At 52.7% G+C, this 23,138-nt stretch overlaps 1 protein-coding gene across 3 annotated transcripts in view; it reads left to right on the top strand.

Moving 5' to 3' along the window:
• The window catches only part of WDR59 (WD repeat domain 59), a 51,417-nt gene extending 33,021 nt beyond the window's left edge, over positions 1 to 18,396 (top strand). The window contains exons 19-27 of one of the 3 annotated variants that reach the window (XM_056360619.1): positions 2,227 to 2,283; positions 8,345 to 8,478; positions 9,942 to 10,023; positions 11,869 to 11,981; positions 13,057 to 13,204; positions 13,297 to 13,369; positions 14,912 to 15,038; positions 15,447 to 15,589; positions 16,707 to 18,396. In XM_056360619.1, the coding sequence (XP_056216594.1) occupies positions 2,227 to 2,283; positions 8,345 to 8,478; positions 9,942 to 10,023; positions 11,869 to 11,981; positions 13,057 to 13,204; positions 13,297 to 13,369; positions 14,912 to 15,038; positions 15,447 to 15,589; positions 16,707 to 16,942 (1,113 nt within the window). In that variant the 3' untranslated portion in view covers positions 16,943 to 18,396. Of the gene's footprint in view, positions 1 to 2,226; positions 2,284 to 8,344; positions 8,483 to 9,941; positions 10,024 to 11,868; positions 11,982 to 13,056; positions 13,205 to 13,296; positions 13,370 to 14,911; positions 15,039 to 15,446; positions 15,590 to 16,706 lie in introns of those variants that run through there. The other 2 variants (XM_056360620.1, XM_056360621.1) reach the window with 2 other exon arrangements.
• The last annotated feature ends 4,742 nt before the right edge of the window (positions 18,397 to 23,138 follow it).

A 23,138-nucleotide genomic window follows, 5' to 3' on the forward strand; every position in this document is an offset into this window, starting at 1 on the left:
ATGCTGGATTGGAAGAAGTGTAAGGGCCCTAGCAGGGAGCTAGCTCAAATGTTCTTGCAGTTGAAATAGTTTTTAAAACAAACAAACAAGCAAAAGATTGTATCTCCCTTCAGCAAAGGTTTTACGATTCTTCAGTTGATATCATGGCCTGTGTTAGATCAATGCTACATATTTTTATGTCATTTTGTTGTGAGGATTTCAAAAAGCCCAGACTCTTGAGTCTAGTTAACCCCTTGCTCTGAAGCTCAGTTTTTATATTTGCGTTATATAAAATTTCAAATTTTATGTGTTAAACTCATGTTATATAACTTCAGCCCCCAAGCTGAATTTGTCAGCGATAACCAGGTATTTAAATCCCATGTAGCAACCACTGGCATCGCTACCATTAGCAAATAGATGGAATTTACCCATTGCTAGACAGGGCATACGTCATGTTCCCATGGAGGCAGGGGAGCTGCTAAACCCAGCAGAGATGTCCTTAGTAAACCAAAATGAAACTAAATCTGACACTGAGCCTTTCTGTGCTCATGTAAATATATGTGTGTATATATATACACGCTCAAGAGACACACACACATCTATATATATATATATTTCTCACTTTTTATTCACACATGCACACTCCTCCTCTCTTCCTCCCTCTTTTTCACTCCTCAAAATACCCTCACTCAATAGTAGTCAGCAGAAAGGAATAACTGTATCTATACTGTGGCAATGCCATCAGCGTTTCAAACCTGGATATCTTCTAAAGAAGGTGCCATGGCTGTGGTTTTCTCCCCCAAGTCGGAGGGTTGTTCATGGGGGAACCTGGGGACAGCTCATCCTTGCCTGAAGGACAGCTGTACACAGAGGCAGTGGCAGTAGTGTCCCCATTCTTCCCATCAGGGAATTTGGCAGGGCTTGGGGACGGCTGTTTCTGAGGACATCCCTTCGGCTTTCCCTGGTGCCTGCCTGGTTGCAGACCTCTCCAGCTCCCAGCCCAGGGGAGCGCAGGCTGGCAGCCGTGGCTGCCTACAGGAGAGCAGGACTTTGTGGGGGGACTGAGCTTAGTTTTGCTGCTTCTCCACTATACCGAATTTCCTTCAGCTAACCCTTCTCTCCTCTTCTTGTGAGGCCTGGTGGAGCAACCTGTAGCGCAAGGCTGCAGTCTTCTCCTCTCTCTTTCTGGGGCGCCCTGCAGCCAGCCTCACCCCCCATGTCCCTGACTGCAGGGTTCTCCCAGCAGTGAGTTGCAAGGGAAAGTAGAGGCTGAAGGTTCTGACTGCCTATCCTCAGCTCGAAAGAAATGTAAAATACATTGCACATGACACAAATAACCCTTTTTATTGTGTTGACTCTTACAGACCAGTTCAGAAAAATTTTTCAAGTATGTGCACAGTAATACTTCGTTTATTGTTGCTATAGTACTACATTGAGTACTTAATGAAATGTCTGCAGATGTGTAATGAAAGCCTACTTTGGAGCTATTCTGCATAGTCAGTCAGTGAATTTGGTTGCTCACTCAATCTGAATGCGTTCCTCGGCCCATAATGACAATTTCCACATGGCCCTGCCAAGCAGCAGGTCTCTACATCCCTTCTGATATCCTGACATGTGGCTTTTATTGTTTAAAATCAAAGTGAACAGTTACTGCAGCTTCCAGTGAACGAAATCCTGGAGGATGCTGGATGTTAAAGAGATATCTGAGTAAGCAGGGGTGTTTCTTTAGCTTCCTGCAGATTTCTGTGCCATGGCGCTGGACAGCTGTTTTAAAAATAACATTGTTTGCACTTAGCTGCCTTCCTCTTCAGCCAAGAGGAGTAAAACTGGTTAGAGTAGGAGCCTAGCATGGGGGGCCACCAGGGTGTTGTCATCTGCTCTGCTGTCAAATCATGGTATGAAGGTCACATGAAACAGTTCAGTGCTTCTCGCAGTAATACAACGTTGTGTGTGGAAGACTTTGTCCAGATTTGTGGTTGCCAAAGACTTCCACAGAGGCTGGTGTGGGGCACAGACGCAGCAGCCCTTGCTTTACCAGGGCTGTAGGTAATGCTGTATAGTACAATTGTGTGTGAATGAAAGCGGGGATCATGGTTTGCAACTGTTCGTTGTGTAACAGAACCGTTGGGAACAGTATCTTTTACTCTGCTGGTTCAGGGCACTTTTCATTTCAGTTTATTTACCTTTGTCTTTAATTTTCTTGGTGTCTTTCTTCCCTTTTCCTGGGTATAACGTTTTCACATACAGATGTCTCCTCGCTCTGCCCGGCGACGTTGGTCCATACAAGCAATTAACGACTTCCCGGTACTGTGCGCTGTGCTAATATTGTCCTTGATATAACCCTGTCTTCTGCCCAAGGGCCCAAGAATAAAATGCCACCTGCCTGCCTTTGAGTAACCTGCACAGAGGTGGGGGACTTGCACTCCACACAGAGCCTAGGGCTCCAGTACGAGTGAATGCATGTGTAAGTGGACAGGAGCAGACACTAGTTCCCAGGGTACAAATGCTGACCTACAACATGCCTGTTTCACCTGGCCCAGCAGTCAGGAAAGGATGCCAAGGCGTAGTTTGAAGTGTAAGAAAAGATCAACCTCTAAGAAACTGAAAGTGCATTGCGGAGGAGCTGAATGATTATTATGCGTCATCAACTGACTGATGAGACTGACATGAGATCACCTCAGTTCTGAAAAAGATGAAGCCTTGCTGGAGAGGGAGGATCGCTTAAGTGCTGTGGAAGAAACAAAACTGGTTGAGCTGCTGACAGCGATCTGTCATCTCATTAAAATGAGCTGCCTATTCTCCGTGGGATACACCATAAAGTCTTATTTCCTGGAGCAGTAAATAGAATTTCTCCTTAATTTGTGGTCATCTCCCAGCCCATGGAATCGCACCACCCTGCATTCAGTTGGAGTGGTTGCACTTCCAGCCACCCTGGCAGGTACCCCCTCCTCCTGGCACCTGCCCTTCCAAGGCTGCTTTCACAGTCATTTTCCATTAGTCACGTCCACGTGTCCATCAAGCTTGAACATCATTCATGTGCACATCTTGATGATACCAGCGTTGCTCAAGCTGTGCTGTAAATTTGGGCAATTACTATCTCATCACTCATCTGCCAAGCATAGGCAAAGCTTAGAAAACTCCATTTCAATTTAAAGATGATCTCTTTAGGTCCGTTTTTCTTAATGTCTTATGTGAATGACTGTTTTTTCACAGCTGCTGTCCTTCGTGCTATCTCTTCGTAAAACAGTAGGGAATAAAATAGAATCCTGTAACACCTAATTTAACCGCATATAATAGGATCAAGCCTTCCTAATTACAGCAGCTTTATGACTATGCTAGCAGATAATAGGTGAAAGAAACCAGAAGTAATTTACTTGACTCCATCAAGGCTTTTCGCAAAGAGCTAATAAAGAAATGTGAGCAGTGGAGGCAAGAAATGAAGTTCTGTCTTGGATCAGGAACAGACTGAAAGAAAGAAAACCAAGCAAGGAACTTGCCGGCTTGTGGTGTGGTAAATTGTGGTGCACAAAGGGCCACAGTTTAATTCCCTTACCACTGGCTTGGAAGGGAGGGCAAGTAGTGATGTGATAAAGTTATCATTTTGTGTAAGATATACTTTATAATGACACCTGGATTAGGCCAAGCCTTCAAGGATTGAGTGATTGTTTGTGGATAACCTTTGGAGGAGGCCAATCACACTGTCTAAAGCGAGCAGCAGTGCCCAAGGCGAAGACGCAAGTATACATGGAGGGGTGTGGATTATTTGTGCAGACCAGGTGCCTACCTTCTGGAAGAAGAGCTCAGCATTGCTGAAGGTGCTCATGGAAGCAAGAGCTTAGCAAGCCCAGAAGAAGGAATAATTCCTCCTCCTTTCTAGGTAATGACTAGCCTCCGCTTCAGAAATGCCTTTGCTTCAGGACAGGTGCCAGCTATTAATTGGTGGAACCTATAAAGAAATATTCCTGCTGTGGGGCACTTGATTCAGAAGTGCCTCAGAATTTTTAGCCCTTTTATGGAAGGTGCCTGGTACTGTGGGAGATGCTGGAAATAGTAAATGTTGATTATTTTGAAGAGAAAATCCAAGCAGCGCTGCATGACCTGCATGGGGGTGTTAATCTGTAGGCAGTTGTTCAGAAGAAAGGAGCATAGCTTTCTGCAGGGAGGCAGCAATTTCAAAATTTTATTGGAAAAAAATAATAATATTAGAAGTAGCTTGAACCTGACTTTGAGCAGGTTTAACTCTTTTATTTTGTAAATGCCTTATTGCAACTTAATCTTTGACATCAAGTCTGTTCCCTTCTGTACGCAACCTTTCCCTTTGCCCCACTAACACCAGTTTATACCACGAACCCTGAAATTTTGCATACGCTTACGCAAAGCAGGCACTTTACATTGCACGACGTTACTTAGAGCACTCCTGCCTCGGCAGGATCCAAAGGCATACCCCCCCAACTGTTCAGCATCCTTTCCAAGCAGGCATGCAGCATTTTGTAACTACTTCTGCTGAGTATGCAGTGATGATGGTGGTTGCTACGAAGCAGTTGGTGGCTTATTCTTGGGCTATCTGTTTCTACATGTAACCCATTTACTGCCATCGTTATCACCTCAGATTGCAGCAAATTACAGCCTTGGGTATGGTAGTGCAGGTGCAGGCTGGCTTTTTTAGTCATTATTCAGTGCTGTTCCCGCTGTCACCTCCAACCCCATGATTGTCATAAATGCTCTGGTTTCTTTCCTCCTGGTGCTCTGAGGAACCGATGAGTCTTAATTTACTATCACTGTAGCTATTTTCTCTTCTATTCCTTTCCTTAAACTCTCAGGGGCAACTGGGTAGGTGCAGTTCTCCTTGGCATGGATTCTAGGCTACAGAAAGAGCTAGAAATGTCAGAGGCAGTGCGTAAGACCTGTGTCTGACCTTCAGCTGTCAATAGTTAGCTCGCGCTCGCATGTTGATTTCTGCTTCAGCTCCAACTGTTATGTTCCCTGCTCCCCCTGGTGACCTGTGCTCCAGCCCCTAGGAAGAGACTTGTTTTCTGTCCTACCCTAATGCCCGTGAGCCTCGGTGACACCTTCCAATAAGACCATAGTGGGAGCTTCTCCTCCTGGGAGAAGAGGTGAAGCCAAAAGGAGAGAGGAACCTTGTGGTGGACCTTGGCCAGACAGGCCCAAGCTAGAGCTCTCCTTGCCTCTGGTAATCCCTGTTAAAAGTGCTTTAATACTGCCCGGTGGAGAGCTACGCCTGTAATTAATGCCAGCAATTGGTTCGAAGTAGAGCTTCTCTGTTAATTGTGATGAGCTTTACCTCATCCATGGTGGTTCCCGTATTTCTGGTCGTAGGTTTTTTTTCTAACACTTCGTTGCTGTAGCTGAGGCAAACCTAAATTGCAGAAACCCAGACATTTTTAATGGTGACTCTACATGTGGCTTTATGATTTTCGTCTGTCACAGCTCAAGGGGCAGGAGATAGTGCTTGTGGAAGGGTAGTACTGGCAGGGCATATGGCCTTCAGCTGACTCTACTCCAGGAGCTGCACCAGTAAAGGATTACAGCTTCCCTTTTTGCCCTTAAATAGGCAGTGCTAAGAGGAAGAAAAGAGGATGATTTTCTTGTGAGTCCAAGTTTTCAGGGGGTTCTAATACATTTAGTGTCTTCATTTGTCTGGTGATATAACAGCAAGCAGTGGAAACCATTCATGGGATCTCTTTTCCATTCTCATTCTCATTTGTTGTCATTCTCCTCCAAAACAAAAGTGACTGAATTACCTGTGGAAAGTTACGTGTGTTGTCCATGTTTCTAGTCTTTGAAATGCCTGTTGGGAGGCTTCTTCAGTCCGCTCTTGCAGAGGGCAGGAGCAGGTTGAATCTGTTCCCAATGACAGGGCAGAGAACCTGCCTTGGTCACAGGGAACTCTCCATCGGCTGCGAGTCCTGGGGGCAGCTGGCTTACAGATGGTCAGGAGGTGGCAAGTTGCTCTCCAAATTACCTGCCAAGCTCTAGAAGCCCTTGGTGATAGACCTGCAGAATGTGGTTCTGCGTCTGCAAGCCTGGGTTCAAATACCTGCTCAGACACAGCACAAACAACAGCTTTTGCTGTAAGAAGCCTGGTAGCCCTTCCAGGACGGTGCCTGAGCGCTTGCCCTGCTGGCATGTTGTTGTGCTGGGGCTCCCAAGCTTTGCTCAAGTGTTGGTTTTGGCAGCATCAGCAGCTCCTTGCTGCATGTAGGGGACAGCATTTGGCTGCCCTGACGAGGAGTGAGGTACAGGTGCCACTGTTACTTGGGAACCTCGTTGTAATAGAGCCCACATCCTTCAGCACAGGAAGGGGGAGCTAGGTTTTTAGGTGTTATCAAAAGAGGTACAGTCTGCCCAATGGCAAGAGAGCCAGGGCTGATCCAGACAGTGCCTTGATTAGGAACCGATGGACTGAGGAGAGTTTTGGTCTCCCACCTGACCACGTTCTAGGCACCTTCCACAGCATAGCGCTTCTCAGCTTCAGAGCGGTGTAGCAGAGAAATACTGCAGGCAAATTCTGCTTGGATGAATTAGGACTTGCGGGGATGTGGCAGAGAACAGAATCGTGCCCTAGTCAGCCAGCTTTTCCATAGCACTGAGTGATGACAGTCCTTCTGCCAGCATTTGGCATCTCTGAATATTGGGCAGCGTGCACGCTCTGCTCCTCTGTACTCTGAGGAGTGGTGGAAGATCAGGAGAACTGGTGATGCTCTGTCATGCGGGCATCCCCTGGAAAAATCCACCTTCACCTCCTTCAAGTCTGCAATGCCTTCTTCACTTACTGTCAAGCCTGTGCTTGAGCCTCTGAGCCTCGATCACCTAGTGTCCGGAGTGGCTTCAGGAGCACACCCTTTCTGCTGCTTGTGGCATGTGCGACTAGTGCGCTCAGCATGGCAAGACCTCCTCAGCACATTGGCCTAAGCTTGGGCCAGGCAGGCAGTGAAGGAGGAATTAATTTTTTAAGGTTATTAGGTTTTTTTTAAGGGCACTTTGTATCTGTGATAAGCCTGCCCACATTCTCACAGGAACTGCATGATCACGGTCAAAGGCAGTTTGGCATCCAGCCGTCCCAGGGCTGGCCTGACATCCACAGCAGAGGTGACCCTGTTTGCAGCTCCAAGTCCTGCCCTTCCTGCATCCCAGCCCTGCTCTTCAGGAGCACCGCTGTGTTGCCTGTGTGAGCTCTGCCTGCCTCGCAGAGCCGTCGGCACAGGACTGTGTGGCTGGCCTCTTCAAAGGGGCTGTTCTGCTTCGGGTGGGGGTGTAGGAGGCCCCACCACAAGTGCCTGAGGAGACCCTCCATAACACAGTATGACCAGGAGACACTTCTGCATAGGAGCATTGACTCTGTGTGTCAGTGAGGGAACACGCCATAGGGGAGCAGCATTGCAAAGCATCCTTCGCTGCGCTTGGGATCCCTGCGTAGCAGCCAGTGCTTCCCTCGGTAGAGCTCCAGTGCCTTCTGCCTGTCGTGCTGCCGCACATCCTCTCATCCCTCCTCCTTACCCTCCTAGAGCCAGGAGCTGGAAGAGGCCAGGATACCAGCCAAATACTCTGCGGTGTTTCATCCAGTCAAGGTAGCTTTACGCAGCTTGGCGTTAAGATGGCCTCTGTGTCAATTACAGGGAGTATTTGGGAATCTTGGCTTCTTGTTTTCATTCCCTTGTGTTGATTCCTCTCCTTTCTTCCCCCCACCTTATGTCCTGAGCCAGCTGTAAGTAGCAACGAGCATGGTAGCTAAGGATCCTTGCTAGGAAAACTTGGGCCCTGCTTTATCATCTGCCAGTTGTTTGTTTAAAGCTGTTGATAAAGCAGGGGGTGGGAGCCCTGTCCTGGCGCTGAACAGGGGTGCACTCAGACACAGAAAGGACAGACCAAAAGAGACAGTCTGGAGCTGCCGGCTTGCCCTGCAGCTAAGGGTGAGCAGAAGCTGCCTCCCACACGTCTCTGTGCTGGTGTTGGCTGAAGGCAGCGGTGGTCTGTGTGCAGAGGGTTCCCAGACCAGACCTCTAACGAGAACGATAATTGAACCGTCCTCCTGCCAAACTTGCCCAGGTTTGATTGGCATCCCAATGCTGATTTGTTCTCTTATTGGCTTTCACAGGGGAACTCACAAAATACTTTTTGAGTGAGTTTGACCTTGAGCTCGCTGCCTTGACCTGCTTTTCACTTCCTACAGATGGAGATGCTTGTTCTCCTGGGCATGTCATGGATGTTTTCCAGGGTAACACAGAGCCTTCTGAAAGGCAGGTTTGGGTGCTGCTTGCATTATTCCTGACCCTAGTGCTTTGTTCCCTGGCGCAAGAAGCCTGCTGTCCTCCTCCCCGGTAACACATTGCCGTTTGTTCTGCAGAAATCAAGGAGGTGGAAAAGCAAACGAGAGGGGACGGATGCCAACAACCGACCCATCAAAGCCGCTGGGAAAGTTATTATCCAAGATATTTCCTGCTTGCTGCCTGTCCACAAGCTGCTGGGAGAGCTCTACATGTGAGTACGTATGGGCTGGCATCCTTTCCCAAATGAAAGCAGCCGTCTGGCATTGCTGTGCTTTAATCCTGACCAGTCAGCACTCGTCTTTGAATGTTCCTATACCTTATTCCTCTGTTCTTGCCTTGCTGCTTTTTATAGTATCCCTCTGCCTGTGAGAGGGGACGTAGCTCCTAACAATCTGAAAAGTGTGATGGAAGAAATTTGTGATGGGGTATTGCATACAGAGTTTGAACAGGTGCTTCAGTATCATCGCTGCAGATCTTACAGATTCAGGTTTTCACCAGCTAAATAGAGAAATCATCCGCACAAATTCTTTTTCAAATCTTACATTAAACTCCTCGCTTAAATGCAGTCTTAAAAATCCCAATAAATGCACATGTTCTTGGTGTTAAAAACTGTTAACAGTTCATAAGGCCTTTTAATTTCAGAAGTATTTGGAATGCCCCGTACACTTGGAGACTTGGTTGTATGTGCCAGCATCTGTACAGCAAGTTCTTCTGGTTTAATGGAAAGAATGGAGAAGTTCTGTGCTTTGTTGGTATTTTCGTTTGGTTTTGTTTGTTTTTTAAAAAAAAACAAACAAACAAGGGGCTTGTTTTTCCAAATGCTCTAATTCAGATAGTTACAAAGTCTCTGTTGCTGAATTTTTTCCTCCTTAGCTTTGGTAGTACTGTCTGCTCCTTCACAGAATTTCCAGTCTATGCACATTCAGGGAAGAAGCAGCCTTCCCTTCTTAAGGAGAGGGGGGGAGGAGAGAGAAAAAAAAAAATCTTCCTTCAATCTTTTCTATATTATGAAAAAGAACATTGTTTAAAAAGACCTGCTGGACCTTTCTTCTGTGGATATCTCATGTGCAAGCAGCCTGACCCTTCTGTATTTCTCTAAGATCTTAAGCCATAGAAGGGTCAAGTGTCTCAGGGAGATTTCTGACAATAAGCAGGAAAGCCCACGTGGGTTTGCCCAGCTCACCTTGCTGGCCTCTCGGAGACTCTGGGTGGGTGCGTTATCCTACTGAGGAACAGGCTGAAGACCAGCCTGCTTCTCCACAGCGGACTGCTGTCTCCCAGTCAGTTGGAGCAGACCAGTAGGCTGAATGGGAACAGAACCATGTAACTGATGGCACCAGCTTCTAGGGACAAGAATGGATCTTGGCTTGGTGTTATCCTGGCACAAGTTTGGTCCAATGTCTCCTTGGAAATGGTGCCTCTTAGGACCAATCCCAGCTAGTTTGGAGCTGGACTTGTTGCGCGGTGTGTTAGTGAAGGTGAATCGTGAGAGGAAGGTGGCAGTGGTCCCTGAATAACAGAGAAGGAGGGATGGGATCCTGGCTATGCTAGCAGGCTCATACTGGTCAGGATGTTCTGGGCTGCTCGTTGCTGCCAGTGCCACTTTCACCCCATCCCTCCCCACCTTTGTAGGTAACGTGCCAACCAGAGCTGAGCTCTCTCCTTTCTTTTTAGACTGAATGTGAATAATATCCAGGAGACTTGCCAGAAGAATGCTGCCTCAGCCTTGGCTGTGGGACGGAGGGACCTCGTACAGGTACGATGCTGCATCGGGCCTCTTCCACAGCATGCTGTCCTACCCTCACATGGCTTGTGCTGTCACCTTGTCACCCAGCCAGCCACCTGGGCTCAGCAATTGTTCCAGGGAGTCTCTGGTTGGTGAACCAAGGCCTGTGCAACAGCCACAGAGATGATCTCTACATCACTGACTCTTGGCATCGAGAGGTCCCTTCCCAGGGCTGCAAGCAGATTGTTTTATGCCCTTTGCCAAACTGAGTGAAGCACATTTTTCAGGGAATTCCTGCAGGCAAAGTGCGGAATGCAGCCCACTTTTGAGTCAGCAAATGGAGTAACTGTGCACAGAGTTGTCTAGCTGCTGTCAGCATTTTGATGGGTGATTTTTTTTTTTTTTTACTTATGTAATTGTTCTCATTGTTTGATATTCATCTGTGCTGGCACTGGGTGCTAACTGCAGCTAGCTTCTCTCTGAGAGAGTCTGAGCCCAGGGACCCAGCCTCAGAACGGGGCTGGCTACTTGCCTTCAGCTAGTAACAGGAGAAAAATGGCTATTGTGGCCCATCCTTTTCCATGTGGTTAGACCTTTGCAACAGGCAGAACACTTGACAGGACGCAGGAGTGCCTGAAAGAGATGGAAGCTGGCACTGCCACCTCTGCAGCTCTCCTGAGCATTTGACCCTTCCCAGACCTGGGCAGGGAACGTGCGTAGGCTTACCTGGTCTAAGCAGAAGCAAACTCAAGCTGTTGTCTTGCTGCTTGGTGGGTTCTGCTAGACCAGGAGAGAGAGAAGGCAGGTCTAGATCCCCGTTGTCTGTACTTCATCTTGCTGTCTGGTTTGCCCCTGTTGGAGCAGAGCTTGGGTGGAATAACTTCAGCAAGATTTCTTGAGATACCTCTGTTTCTTGCTTGGTTTTCCCTGTCCTGTGTAACTCTAGCCTGTATGGCAGCTTGCCTCGTTCCTAGCAGACATGGAGGCTTGAGTTGCAGGCTACATGTAAGATGTGCTCTATAGCAGTGTAGGGAGTGGTGTCTTTCCCATTTCCTTTCTGTGCTGTCTTGTACTCAGCCCTGTCCTTGTTCCAGTTTCTCTCCCATTTCTTTCTCTCTAGTTTCACAGTGAGCAACTTGAGACACTACTTCGTACTTGGAGCACGAGTTTTCTTTTCCATGTTGTCAGCTCTGATTTCTTCTGTCTTTCCAGCACCATGCTCCTTTTCCTTTCCTGCTCTTTTTCTGTGCCAAACTAGGAGCTTTGTTTTTCCCTGGAATATTCTAATTGCCTCATTTTAAAAGACATAGCAGAAAAAACAGTCCTAGGTCAGTGGTATAGAGACTGAAAAGATGGAACTGTTTTCAGAGTAAAAGATGATAATTGAGGGAGGAGTTTTATGTGAAATAAATTGTTGCAGTAGAAATGGTAAACTGTACTGTGGGCGCCAGGAGAACAGAGATGTTCAGTAACACTTGCAACCGATCAAAAGATACTTCTCATGCAAATAATGATTCACCAGTAAACTTTCTGCCACCAGACATCTCCAAACCCAAGAACTGTATCAAATCTAAACAGTTTTGTGAATATAAAATGCACTGATAGGTCTGTTAAGCCACCCTGACAGGTCTGTTAAGACTATGGACTATTATTCTTGGGAGTTTAACCCAAATTCAAAGCAAGTGGGACAGGGGAAGCTTCGGTTTTGTGTTACTCTATATATTATTTGTGACACACAGACTAAAACTGCTCTCTGCTGCCGGTGGGGGGAAGCTCCATTATTATCTGTCTGTGCGTGATTTTGTGCACACCTGTGCCCTGGGAGTGCGGTTATTTCTAATTGTAGCTTTGATGCTTTTCCTTCCTGTCTGCCAGGTTTGGTCACTGGCCATGGTAGCCACTGATCTCTGTCTCGGACCGAAGTCTGACCCAGATTTGGAGATACCTTGGGCACAACATCCATTTGGACGTCAATTACTGGAGTCCTTGTAGGTGTCTGAATGCCAGGGAGGGGTTGGGGAATGGTTGCTGAAGCAGAGTCCTCCATAACTGAATGTTGTAAAGCATCTTTTCAGATCTGGAGCAGTGCCACAGCATGTAGTTTTCTCCCCTCTCAAGCCTGAGATGCATCAAGAAGGGAAGCTGCAAGAGTGTTTATGACATACAGGAGGCAGCATTTGCCTCCCATCTAGCACCCAGGTCTGGCCTGGCTAACATTGAGCAACAGGCCAGGTGCAAGTTGGAGGCATGCCCACAACGCCTGGCTTGGAGCTTTTGGTTTGCTGCTCCCCACCTCCTAAATAAGCATGTTGGTGCAGCTGCTTTTTTCACCTCCAAATTCACTGTTGCCTTATAGCATTACTGTGAAATCATTCTGCGGGTCTCAAAGCCCAATGTTAGCTGCAGATGCCTTCCTGCCAGACAGTCTGTTTGGGAGGGGACATAATTAGTAATTGATGTTATCTGTCAGTATACCCGGTTTGGAGGCACAGGATTTGTGTGGCGTCGTGTGTGCGTACTGTTGCTTGATCTAGCTCTTTCCTGCTGTGTGGCAGCAATGGGAAGGGAGCGCAGGTTGTTCTTCGTCACTCAGTCTTCAGAGCAAAACAGAATCTTCACAGCCATCCAGAAAACCCGTGGTGGGGTTTTGCCTTGTGATCTAGATGCGAGATGCTTGCATGTTGAGAGTTTTGTTAAAAAGACGTTGTGGCTGGGGGTGAGTCTGATGGCTCCAGCTTTACATCCAGTTAAAATCAGTTCTGTGGATGTTGTTCCTGAAGCTGCGCAAACTTGGGATAATCAGGCCATGAGCACTGCTGGATTCCCAGAGCTCCCATCTTTCTCCCACCTGTTAGGCCATGAGTGTTTTCAGGAGCGCTGGGCTCCTCAAAGATGTCACAGGGAGGGCAACCCAGTCCTGCAGAGCATGTATGCCTCCTGCGGGCAGTTCTGTGACCCAAATCGATTTATGCAACAGGCTTGGAACTGCTTGCCCTGGAGTCCCAGTGCTTTTGCTACTGAATTCTGCCCAGTCTCATACTGTCTGTCTTTTTGATTTCCCAGGCTGGCTCATTACTCGCAGCTCCACGATGTGCAGACCCTGGCTATGCTCTGCAGCGTGTTTGAAGCCCAGTCCAGGCTACAGGGGTGCCCAAACTCCTACGGCCCCTTTCCTCAGCGGGCCTCCAACCTGGCCTCCCACAGCCGATACGTATGATCGCCACTTCTTTCCCATTTGCCTTGGATATCTTTGAACATTTCTCGCATAGCTGACATGGTTTCCTCTCCTTTCCCCCTCAACAGCCCAGCTTTACTTCCTCGGGCTCCTGTTCCAGCATGTCAGATCCTGGACTGGGCACTGGAGGCTGGAGCATAGGTACCGAGAGCTGGGTAGTAAATAGAGGAATCTCCCTCCCTTCTGGCCTGGGATTTAGAAGGCTCCTGTGGTGGGGAAAGAAGGGAGTTAGTGCTGGCTCTGATTGCAGGTGGGCTCTGCCAGAGCAGCTTTCCAGGGTTTGGCTGACATGATGTGATTCCATGGCTGGAAGTGAGCACGGCTTGCAGTAACAGTGTTGATGCTCCTGCAGTCCTGCCCCTTCTGGCTTCTGTAGCGTGCTGTCTGACTGGGCTTTGGAGAAACCATTACAAACACCTTGGAGGTACCGAGCTAGGCCCCTGGGTCACAGATTAACGCAGAGCCAAGGGTTGCCACTGCTGCCTTTTCCAGTTGGAAACAAGTAAAAAGACAGACCAGTTTGTAGTTTTTGCTTCCAGCCTGGCTGTAGCAAGCACTCGGGGTGGCTGCCTCAGTGCTGCCTGGTGCCATAAGCTTTCCACAGCCCTAGCGCTTTGCACAGTTGGAAGCTGTTAGCCATGCTGACTACTGGTCACTTCCTTGTCCTTCATGTGCCTGGATGTGGTTCCTGGGATTAGCTGCTCCATCAGCTTCCCAGGTTTCAAGGTCAGGCTGATTGGTCTGCAGTTCCCTGGGTTGTCCTCCTTGTCCTTTTTGAAGGCAGGGGTGACATTTGCTTTGTTCCAGTCCCCAGGCACCTCTCCCAGTCGCCACAATCATTCAACGATTATCTAGCATAGCCTTGCAACGTCATCAGCTAGCTAATTCCACAGGGTTCAGGGGGAAAAAGCATGCTGTGGTTTCTCCTGTCACTGGAAAAACGGCAGCGGTTGGGAAGGCTGTGTTCCTGGTGCCATGAATACCCGTGGGCCTAAGGAGGTTTTCTGCCAAGCTGCGAAGGTGTCAAAGATAAGTCGCTCTTAAGGGCTCCAGTGTGAGAGCTGAAGCTGTTGGGCGATTCCTAGCGATATACATAGCCTGGGGCAGTGTCAGCCCTGCTAGCACCAAAGTTGTAGCTTTCGGTGCGATATCGAGGTATCTGTGACATGGGGAAGAGTGGAGGATGGGGGTTAATGAGGGAGCTGATGTTGTCTTGTAGCGATTATTAGCAGTCTTCTCCCTGCCCCCAGGGCAATGCCTTACATACAGAGGCCCCTTTACATAATGGCAGCTCTGGTGATGAGAGTCCTCCCTATCCGGGGAAGAGCGGCCCAGGCCTGCCAGGGTAATATTCCCAAGCAAACTCCATGGGATTGGTTGCCTGGTCACTTTTTGTCTAAAGTGGAAGGCGAAAGGGATTCCTCCGTGTTAGGTTTCTCTCCCTGATGTTCCCCGTTCCCATCCTGTCACCAGATGTGCAGTAGAAGCACTTGGCAAGTAGGGGTTGGCACTTGGTTTTCTGAGTGAGGGCAGTGTTTGTAGAAGTGCAGAAGGTGGTACAACCACGTCTTAGGGAGAAAACCGGGGTGTCCAAATGTGTAGTCTTCCCTGTCTCCTTCCCTACCCCAGTTTTGACAAGCCTGTGCTCACCGGGGTATGCTCACAACCTTTCGGTGTCTGCAGCAAACAAAGATGCGGAGCAGACCTCCACTCCCTGGTGCGAGTCTTCTCCGGATGACTTCCGCTACGGAAACCTGATGTATCCCGACCATCGGGAACGTGAGAAAGACCAGCATGAGAAAAACAAAAGGTAGGTGCTGGCTTGCCTCAGAGTGCGGGTGTTCAGGGATACCATGCCCAAGTCAGCTGGAACTCTGCAGCCAGGTCTCTGGTGGTGCAGAGAGGTACCACACCTGCTCCTAGACCCTGTCTTTCAGATTGTCATTCAGAGCAGCTTCGTGCTGCATACGGTACATCTGTAGGTGGCCGTGGTGGGGGCCCCAGAGGGCAGCCCAGCCGCTGTGCCTACACCCTGGAGTGTAGAATAAGTGAAAGGCAGACCAGTTAGCATTCCGCAATGTTTGGGCAACATGTGGGAAGTAATCTGCTGCTCTTCCAGCGATGCAAGCTGGTTGCGTAGCCATCAGTGGGAAGAGGATTGCAGCCGGAGTCTCTTGAGAGTCCATGAGGTGGATGATGAGCCCGTTTGTTCCTCTAGGCTCCTGGATCCTGCCAACACTCAGCAATTTGATGACTTTAAGAAGTGCTATGGAGAAATCCTTTATCGCTGGGGCCTGCGAGAGAAGCGGGCTGAGGTTCTGAAGTTCGTCTCTTGTCCTCCTGATCCCCACAAAGGAATTGGTGAGTGCCTGCCTCAGTCTGCTCCGGCTGCCCAGGCAGAGCCATGGCTCGGCCGCGGGAGCTCAGGAACATGCGGTCAGCAGGTGGGATGAAAAGTGTCGTCGGTGTGCCCAGAGGTTAGCTCTGCCAGCAAATGGTTTTGGCTTCTTTGCAGCTCGGGGCAGAGATGTGAGGCTTGCAGATGTTGGTTCAAGGGCTTTGTAGACTCTGACATCTCTCCAGCGAAGCTGGAAATGCAAATACTGCTACACTAGCGATATTCAGCTATTTATGCTGATGGCTATTCTTTATTCCCTCTGGGTAAGAGCCCAGAGAGGCACTGTCCCAATCTCTGATTCTGGGCTGCGGTGTCTGTATAGTGCATGTGTAAAATTGCAAGATCTCTTAACTGTGGGTGAGCTAGCCAAGGAATAGGCAAATAGAACTTTTCTCCCAAAATATTTTCAGTAGCGCAAGGGCCCAGAACTGGCTGCTTAAGGACAGTTGCCAAAATGTCTTCTTCCTAGGCCTCTGGGAAAAGATATGCTTAACCTGGGAGTAGAGAAGCAGGCGAGAGATGCCAGAGAAGCAGTGGTTGCCTTGCCTTGTCACATGGGGCTCCTCCTGGGGAGTAACTGGAGTGCAAATTGGTGACTCTGACCGCTGCCGTTGCCCCTTCTTGGCTAACAGTCACAGCACTGATACAGCATGCATCAAGTGCTCTCTGCTCTCTCTGTGATGAGAAACAAAGGCCGTTCTCGTTTGCTCTTAGTTACGTTACACAGTGATGCAAGGCAGAGGAGGCCACCGGGAAGCCTTCATCTCTGCAGCATGTGTCAGCATCTACCAAACTAGAAATGCGACACACGTTCCCAGCTGACAGCTGTTTAGCCATCAGGGGAATCGGTGGGCCAGGCTGTGCCCCGGCACGCTGACTGCCCCTTTCTTTGCTCCTGTGTGGAGACCACACCAAGACCATTCTCTCCCACCCTTGGGAAGGAGATTAGAGGAGAGATCTTGTGGGCAGTGGGTTTGGGGGACTCATCTGTCAGTCACGGGGGGGCTGTATGCAGGGCTTCTTTGTCCACAATTCTGCCAGCACTGATTGCCTTGCTTTCCGTTTCTTTCTTCCTGCCAGAGTTTGGCGTGTACTGCAGCCACTGCCGCAGCGAGGTGCGCGGCACCCAGTGTGCCATCTGCAAGGGCTTCACCTTCCAGTGCGCTATCTGTCACGTGGCAGTGCGAGGCTCCTCTAATTTCTGCCTGACGTGTGGACACGGAGGCCACACCAGCCATATGATGGAGTGGTTTCGCACGCAGGAGGTGTGCCCCACAGGCTGTGGGTGCCACTGCCTGCTCGAGAGCACCTTCTGAGCAGTGGCGGCAGCCGGGGCGCCTGTGAACTGGATTCAATATTTAATTCCCAAGCCATGTTAAATCAGCTGTGCTCCACAGTGTCTGGAGGAGATGCCACAGGGAGCTGAAGCAGGATGTCCTGGCGATGCGCTGCAGTGATGTTTACAAGTGCTTCCAGTATTCCTGACCTCCCAGACTGCTTTCAGACTGATTTGACCAAACTCCCCGTGTCCATTGCTGGCAATGGATGCTGGACCAGAAAAATTGCTCTTTCCTGCAGAAGGGTGTGTGAATATTGGCTAGTCTCCGTTGGGATGAGGAGGTGTTAAAAAAGCTTCTTTGCAAAGGGCTCACCTAGCAGAGCCAAACTCGCTCCGACTCCGTAGTGTCTTTAGAGGTGCCTCCTTACAGGCGCTCAAAGTGAGCAAAATAGTTGTCTCACGCAGTTAAGGCAGAAATAATTTGCAAGCAACAGTGAGCTCTAAAGGCGAACTGTAAACTGCGCTTGAAGAGCAAGTAGTCCATGCGGCTGTGCTCAGAGTTACTGGTGGAAGTAACAGGGTCCTTATTTTGAATGGTTGTTTACATCATTTAGGTTACATAAAGCAAGAGAATGAAACTACATTTTTCAGGATTACTTCCTAAATAGCTTCCTACTCACCGGTCAGTATCCGCAGCTGCTGCCAAAAGCCCAGCCGTGCGCCCGCGGTCACTAGGATTAATTGCTTTCCTCCAGCAGTTTTTGAACAGTGACTCTTAAGGTGTCTCCGTCTCCTGCTCTGACCAGGTGATATAATGCACTTTAACTTGTCTGTCCCTGCCCTGACAGTGACACACGTCCTGGTGACCAGGAAAGGCATCTGCCTTTTGAGTTTGGGATCCACACAGTGTTTCCGTGGATCATGGCATCTGAGGGCATTTTGGGAAGCCTCCTTACTGAGAAAACACAAGGAGGACGCTTGGTCCATGCAGCTCCTCTTGACTCTCTTCTCCAGGCTCTGCAGGGGAAATCGGTGAATATTTTGAGGTTTGCTGCTGGTGTGCTTGAATGACAAGGCTCCTGAGCCGGGGAGGCAGCACTTTCTAGGGGGAAAGGGGTTTTGGAAGGGTGGTGGGATTCACGGAGGCAAAAGGTTTGTGCCTTTTCTCCCTCTGGAGCTTCAAATGGAGAATGTACCGGATCGATCCATCTGTTTGGGGCATTCCCATCCCGGGTGGCTGGTTGTGTGCACGGCCTGCGCCTCCCGAGCAGGCTGCAGCCTGAGCTTTGGTTTTGGGCAAGTGCATGTCAGGGATGAGCCCGCTGGAGTTACCCCTGCCCTGTGCCGGCGCTGATCCCTCGCTCCCACGCTCGCCTGCTGAGCAGGGCCACGTGCTGTGCCCGCTCCCAGCCTTTGTGCTAACTGAGGCTGCGGGATCCTGCTGTGGAATAAACAGATGGTGTATCTTAAACATTAAAATTATTTTTTTAAGTGCTGTTCTGATAGAACTTGGTGTCACCATGCTAGTTCTGCCTCCCTGGGGAGCCCCCAGCAGCTCGCCCTCCCGGCACAGCAGTCGGCACTGCACCCCATGGCTCTCCCTGCACCCCAAAGCAGGGGCCCTGCTCTGGGTGCCTGCGCCTGGTGGCAGCAGAGACCTGCAGTAGCTGAGGGGCTGACCGGCTGCGGCCGGGACCCCCAACCCTGGCTCTTGCAGCAGCTCCGTTTGCACAGGGACAATGCGATGGCACGTGGCACGGCGATGCCACGCCGGCCTGGGAACTGCCCATGGGTCACCATGCGCCTCTTGCGAAAACGAAGCTGGGCGGTGCCTGGGCTGCCGGCAAACCAAACCCCAAACCCTGGTCCTGCCGTTTGGGGAGGCCCGGGGCAGCGTCCGTGCCCCCAGCGAGCAGGCGGGTGCGCCGGGGTCCTGCCCGACGCCGTGGCGGGTGCCGCGCTGGCCCTCGGGCGAGGGTGCTCTCCAGCTGCGGGGAGAGGGCTCCCGCCCTCCGCCTTCCTACGTGACAGCCATTCAGCTCGGAAGTATTTTCATTTCCATGCTTGAGTGCGCGTGTAGGTTGGAAGGGAAAGGAGACTTGTTATTTAAAGGTGACGGACTGTCAGATTGTGCGATTTATGTGTGTTATTACAGTTCATTACGGTCTATCTCCATAGTATCTGAATACCTCCGAGGTGGATGGCGGCTGGTGCTCCAGAGGAAGGCGGAAAAGCGCTTGCCGTGGCTGTTTGTGCAGCCCTGCACAGGTGGGTGGAATTTCTTCCCGGATGCTGCAGGCATTTGTCTCACACCCTGCAGCATGTGTGGTGGTTGCTTTGGGAGCGGTCTTGCTCAATGCAGAGGTGACTGTTGCAAGGAAACAGGAATGCCTTATCCTCACCGGCCTGGAGCCTGGCGAGAAGCGCATTGCCTCCGCTGCGCTCGGCAGCCCCTCCGGAATAAATGATCAGAAACGGGGCGTGCTGCTGCACTGGTGACCCACGCCAGCCCCGTCATCTGCTCTGCCACCCCCGCTGCTTGTCCTCTTACCCACCTCGGTGGGATGACTTGGTAAAGTGCAAAAAGTTCCCAAATCTGGCCAAATCTCTGAATTTTTAGAGGAGGGAGTGGGAGGGCGAGAGGAGGCAGGCGCTGCTCAGGACGTGGATCTTGGCACAGACGTGCCAGAGCGCACCGAACCAGCTCTGGGGCCGCCGCCGTGGTCACACCAGGCAAGTGGAGCAGAGCATCCATCCAGCCAAGGGACAGTGCAGTGGCCAGCCCTGCGTGCCGGGGAGGGCTGCTACCCCGTCGTGGTTCCTGCTGGTGCAGGAGCTAGGGGGGCACTGAAGTTTGTGCACCGCGTGGGAAGGGCATGGAACCACGTCCCTCAGGGCAACCCCGGTGCCACGGGTGTGCCAGGGCCGTGGGAGCCACTGGCCACTTCCAGGGAGGGGAGCTCCATCCTAGGCCCCCCCCTGCTGCTGGCTGAGACCCCTGCCCACACATCCCCAGCTGGCAGCACCCCACCGAGCTGCCCCCGCACCTCGTGCCTGCTCTTGCACCCATCCCTGCGCGTCACAGAGGACGATGCCGTGTGCGGGGAACCTTCGGGCCAGCCCCGAGTAGCTGCTTTGGCAAGACTTGCTTCAGCCGCCTGCTGAGCGCGTCCCCGGGCTGTTACCCGTGCATCTGCGCTGGCTTTCCCAGCGATGGCTGGAAGAGAAAGCTCCCATGACAGCCCACGCTGGGCCCTCCAGGCCGCCCTCGGCTTTTTCAAGCCTTTTTGTGCTCTGCAGAGCTAGCAGGGGTGTAAGGGACTTGGGGTGCCTTCCTCATCCCTGCTGAGGCTCTCTGTGCATGGAGAAGGGAGTTCAATCTCCAACAATCAAAGTTTGGCAAAGAAATGAGGAATGATGGTATCTGAGAAGGTGCCAAGGAAAACTTTTCCCCGCGGATGCTGCTCCTCACAGCATCTGTGTTGGCCCCCTCCTCCTCTGCGGCCACAGCCCCATTAACCCAGCATCAGGCTCTGCCAGCGCTCCAGGGCCTGATCCTGCCCAGAGCCCAGCGGCACATTCCTGCCGTCTCCCTCGCGCCAGCCCCAGCGTCCGTCCGTCTGTCTGGCGGGCAAACCAGTTTGGGAACTGATGAGCCAAAACCTTGGCTGCTCTCCTTTTGGCCAGGCCGATCGCCAGCCGGCTCCGCTCCCTGGTGCCTCGGCACGGCATGGGGACGGGGACAGGGACGCGGTGGGGACGGCTGGCCATCGGCTAAGCCCTCTGCTGCCGATTTGGTGCTGTTATGGCAGTGCCTGCTGTACAGCTTGGTCCCGGCACCATCCTTCTCCCAGTACCACCAGTGCTCGGTGCATCCCTGCTCTGGGGGGGTGATGGGGTACCCCTGACCCCCGTCCTCACCACAGAGCTGGGACGTTGCCCCACGACGGAGCCCGGGAGCTGTCAGCACCCCATAGCGAGGGCATAGGGCGTGTCAGCTCACTGATGTCCCTGAGGCTGCGGCGGAGCTGGGGGCACCCCCCCCCCATGTGCTTGGCAGGGGACGGTAGCAGGGACGGTGCACCCCATGGCATGGCACCCTGGGCTGCGCCGCGCCAGGGGGGTGCAGGGCTGGCAGAGGCTGGGCCCGCCGGGGCCACGAGCCAGCCCCCGGCGTGGCCCTTTGCAGCACGCGGTGCCCAGGGGACCCCCAACACCCCAAAACGTGGTGCCACCCCCCAGCTCCTGGGCCATCGCCCCGGCGCCTGCCCTGGCCCGCGAGTGCTGCTCAGGCGTGGGCGGGAAGGGAAGGGAAGGAAATGCCTTTCCCCAGTTTCGCCAGCCCCTGCGGCTGTGGGGAGAGGCTGGGACACACTGGGAAGCGCTGGGAGCCACTGGTCCCGGCACCGCCGAGGCTGTGGGACGCCGTGGCAGGGCTGAGCCACGAACGGCATCCTGGACCCACGCCGCCGGCAGGACAGGCCGGGGTGGCAGGAGGTGGCACAGCCGGCGGTGGGGTCAGGACCTGGGGTCCCCCCTGCGTCACACGCACACACCCCCCAGCGATGGGGGGTGGCCGTTGAACCTACCTTGGGGGTCTGGGGTGCCCCCCTGGTTGGGGCTGTGGGTGCTGTGGCCTTCAGCTGAGCACCCTGGCTCGTCCGGACCTGCCCCCACCTCGCCCCCACGCTCACCCAAAAAACCTTGATCCCTCCCCGGGGGCCAGGGCTGAGCTCACCCACCCACACCAGGTCGGGAGACCCCCGCCCCACGAGATGGGGCATCCCACCCTCAGCACCTGCTCCGGGGCATCCTGGCAGCCTCCCGGGGGCCCCCCACCCTCCCACCTGGCCCCCAAAAGATGCTTCCAACTACCACCCCAAAACCCCTCCGCGGGACCCCCCCTGCACCCATCCGCCGGTGCACCATGGCAGCCCCCCGCCCAGGGATACCCCCACCCCAAACCCTTCTGCTCCCACCGTCGGGGTGGAAAATCACCCCCATCCCCCACCCAAAAAAGAGGATTTTTCCCGGAGGTGGAGGCGACGCCGGCCCGCGCGGCGGGTTCGGCATCGCTCTTGATTAAAGGCCTCGCTCAGCGCCCCACCAGCACCCCACAGCGCCCCGGAGCCGGGGGGCTGGGGCAGGGCAGGGGGGTCCCCATTCCTGAGCTGGCAAACCCCACCCTACCCACTGGCTGTAGCTGCCACCCAAAATTTGCTGGCACATGGCCAGCCCCTAAGGGTCAAGGGTCAAAGCAGACCCTCCCCCCCCCCCCCAATCCCAGTGGCTGCTCTCCCCCAAAATGGGGAGAGAAGCTCCTTTTTAGTTGTTTTTTTGTGATTTATTTGTCTGTGATTCTCCGGGGGGGGTTGGGGCTGCTTGGACCTGCCCCCCACACCCCCCGCCCCCCTGCCACGGTGCTGCCCACCGGGCTAATTGCAGGTGTGAAATTTAATTAAAAATTGAAATAAATCTGCAAGCAGCAGGGGAGGGCATAGTGCCTCATAGTGAGCAGTGCCGGGGGGAAACCCCGGGAGGGACCCCCCCCCCTCCTGGGGGCTTCTGAGCAGGGACTGGGGTTCCCACAGCCTTCGCAACCACAGAGCTTGGGGGGGTGGCACCCTGGGCAGGATGATACCCCGGGGGGGGTCCCCACTCCCCCCAGTTACCCCCCCGGCAGTGCCCATACTCCCTGGGGGTGCCCCCCATAGCACATCCAGGGTTGCCCAGACCCCCCCATTGCTCCCCCCCCAAGCATGCCCGTGTGCCCTTGTCCCCTCCCTCGGGTACCCCATTCCCTCCCCCAGGGGTGCCCCACAGCCCCACTCCCCCCCCGGGGGCCACCACACACCCTTGTACCCCCCTCCTGGAGGCTCCCCATTCCCCGCCCTCAGGGGTGCCCCCCCCGCCCCCCCACCATTCCCCCTCTAGCAGGTCCCCGGTGCCCCCTAGGGGGTGACCCCCCCTTGACCCCCATGCACCCAGGGATTCCCCATCCCCTCCAGGGGTCGTCGTCCCCCGCCCCCCCCCCGTTCCCCCTCCGGTGGTTCCCCGGTGCCCCCTAGGGGCGCACCCCCGTGTCCCCCTCCCAGAGGTGCCCCCCGTTCCCCCGCTGGGGGTTCCCTGTTCCCTCCAGGGCTGTGTCCCCCCCCGGGGGTTCCCCAGTGCCCCGAGGTGTGTGTCCCCCGAATGCCCCTCCAGGGGTGCACCCCCACTGCCCCCCCGGCCTT

This window comes from Falco biarmicus, chromosome 15 (genome assembly GCF_023638135.1).
Source record: "Falco biarmicus isolate bFalBia1 chromosome 15, bFalBia1.pri, whole genome shotgun sequence".
NCBI lineage: Eukaryota > Metazoa > Chordata > Aves > Falconiformes > Falconidae > Falco > Falco biarmicus.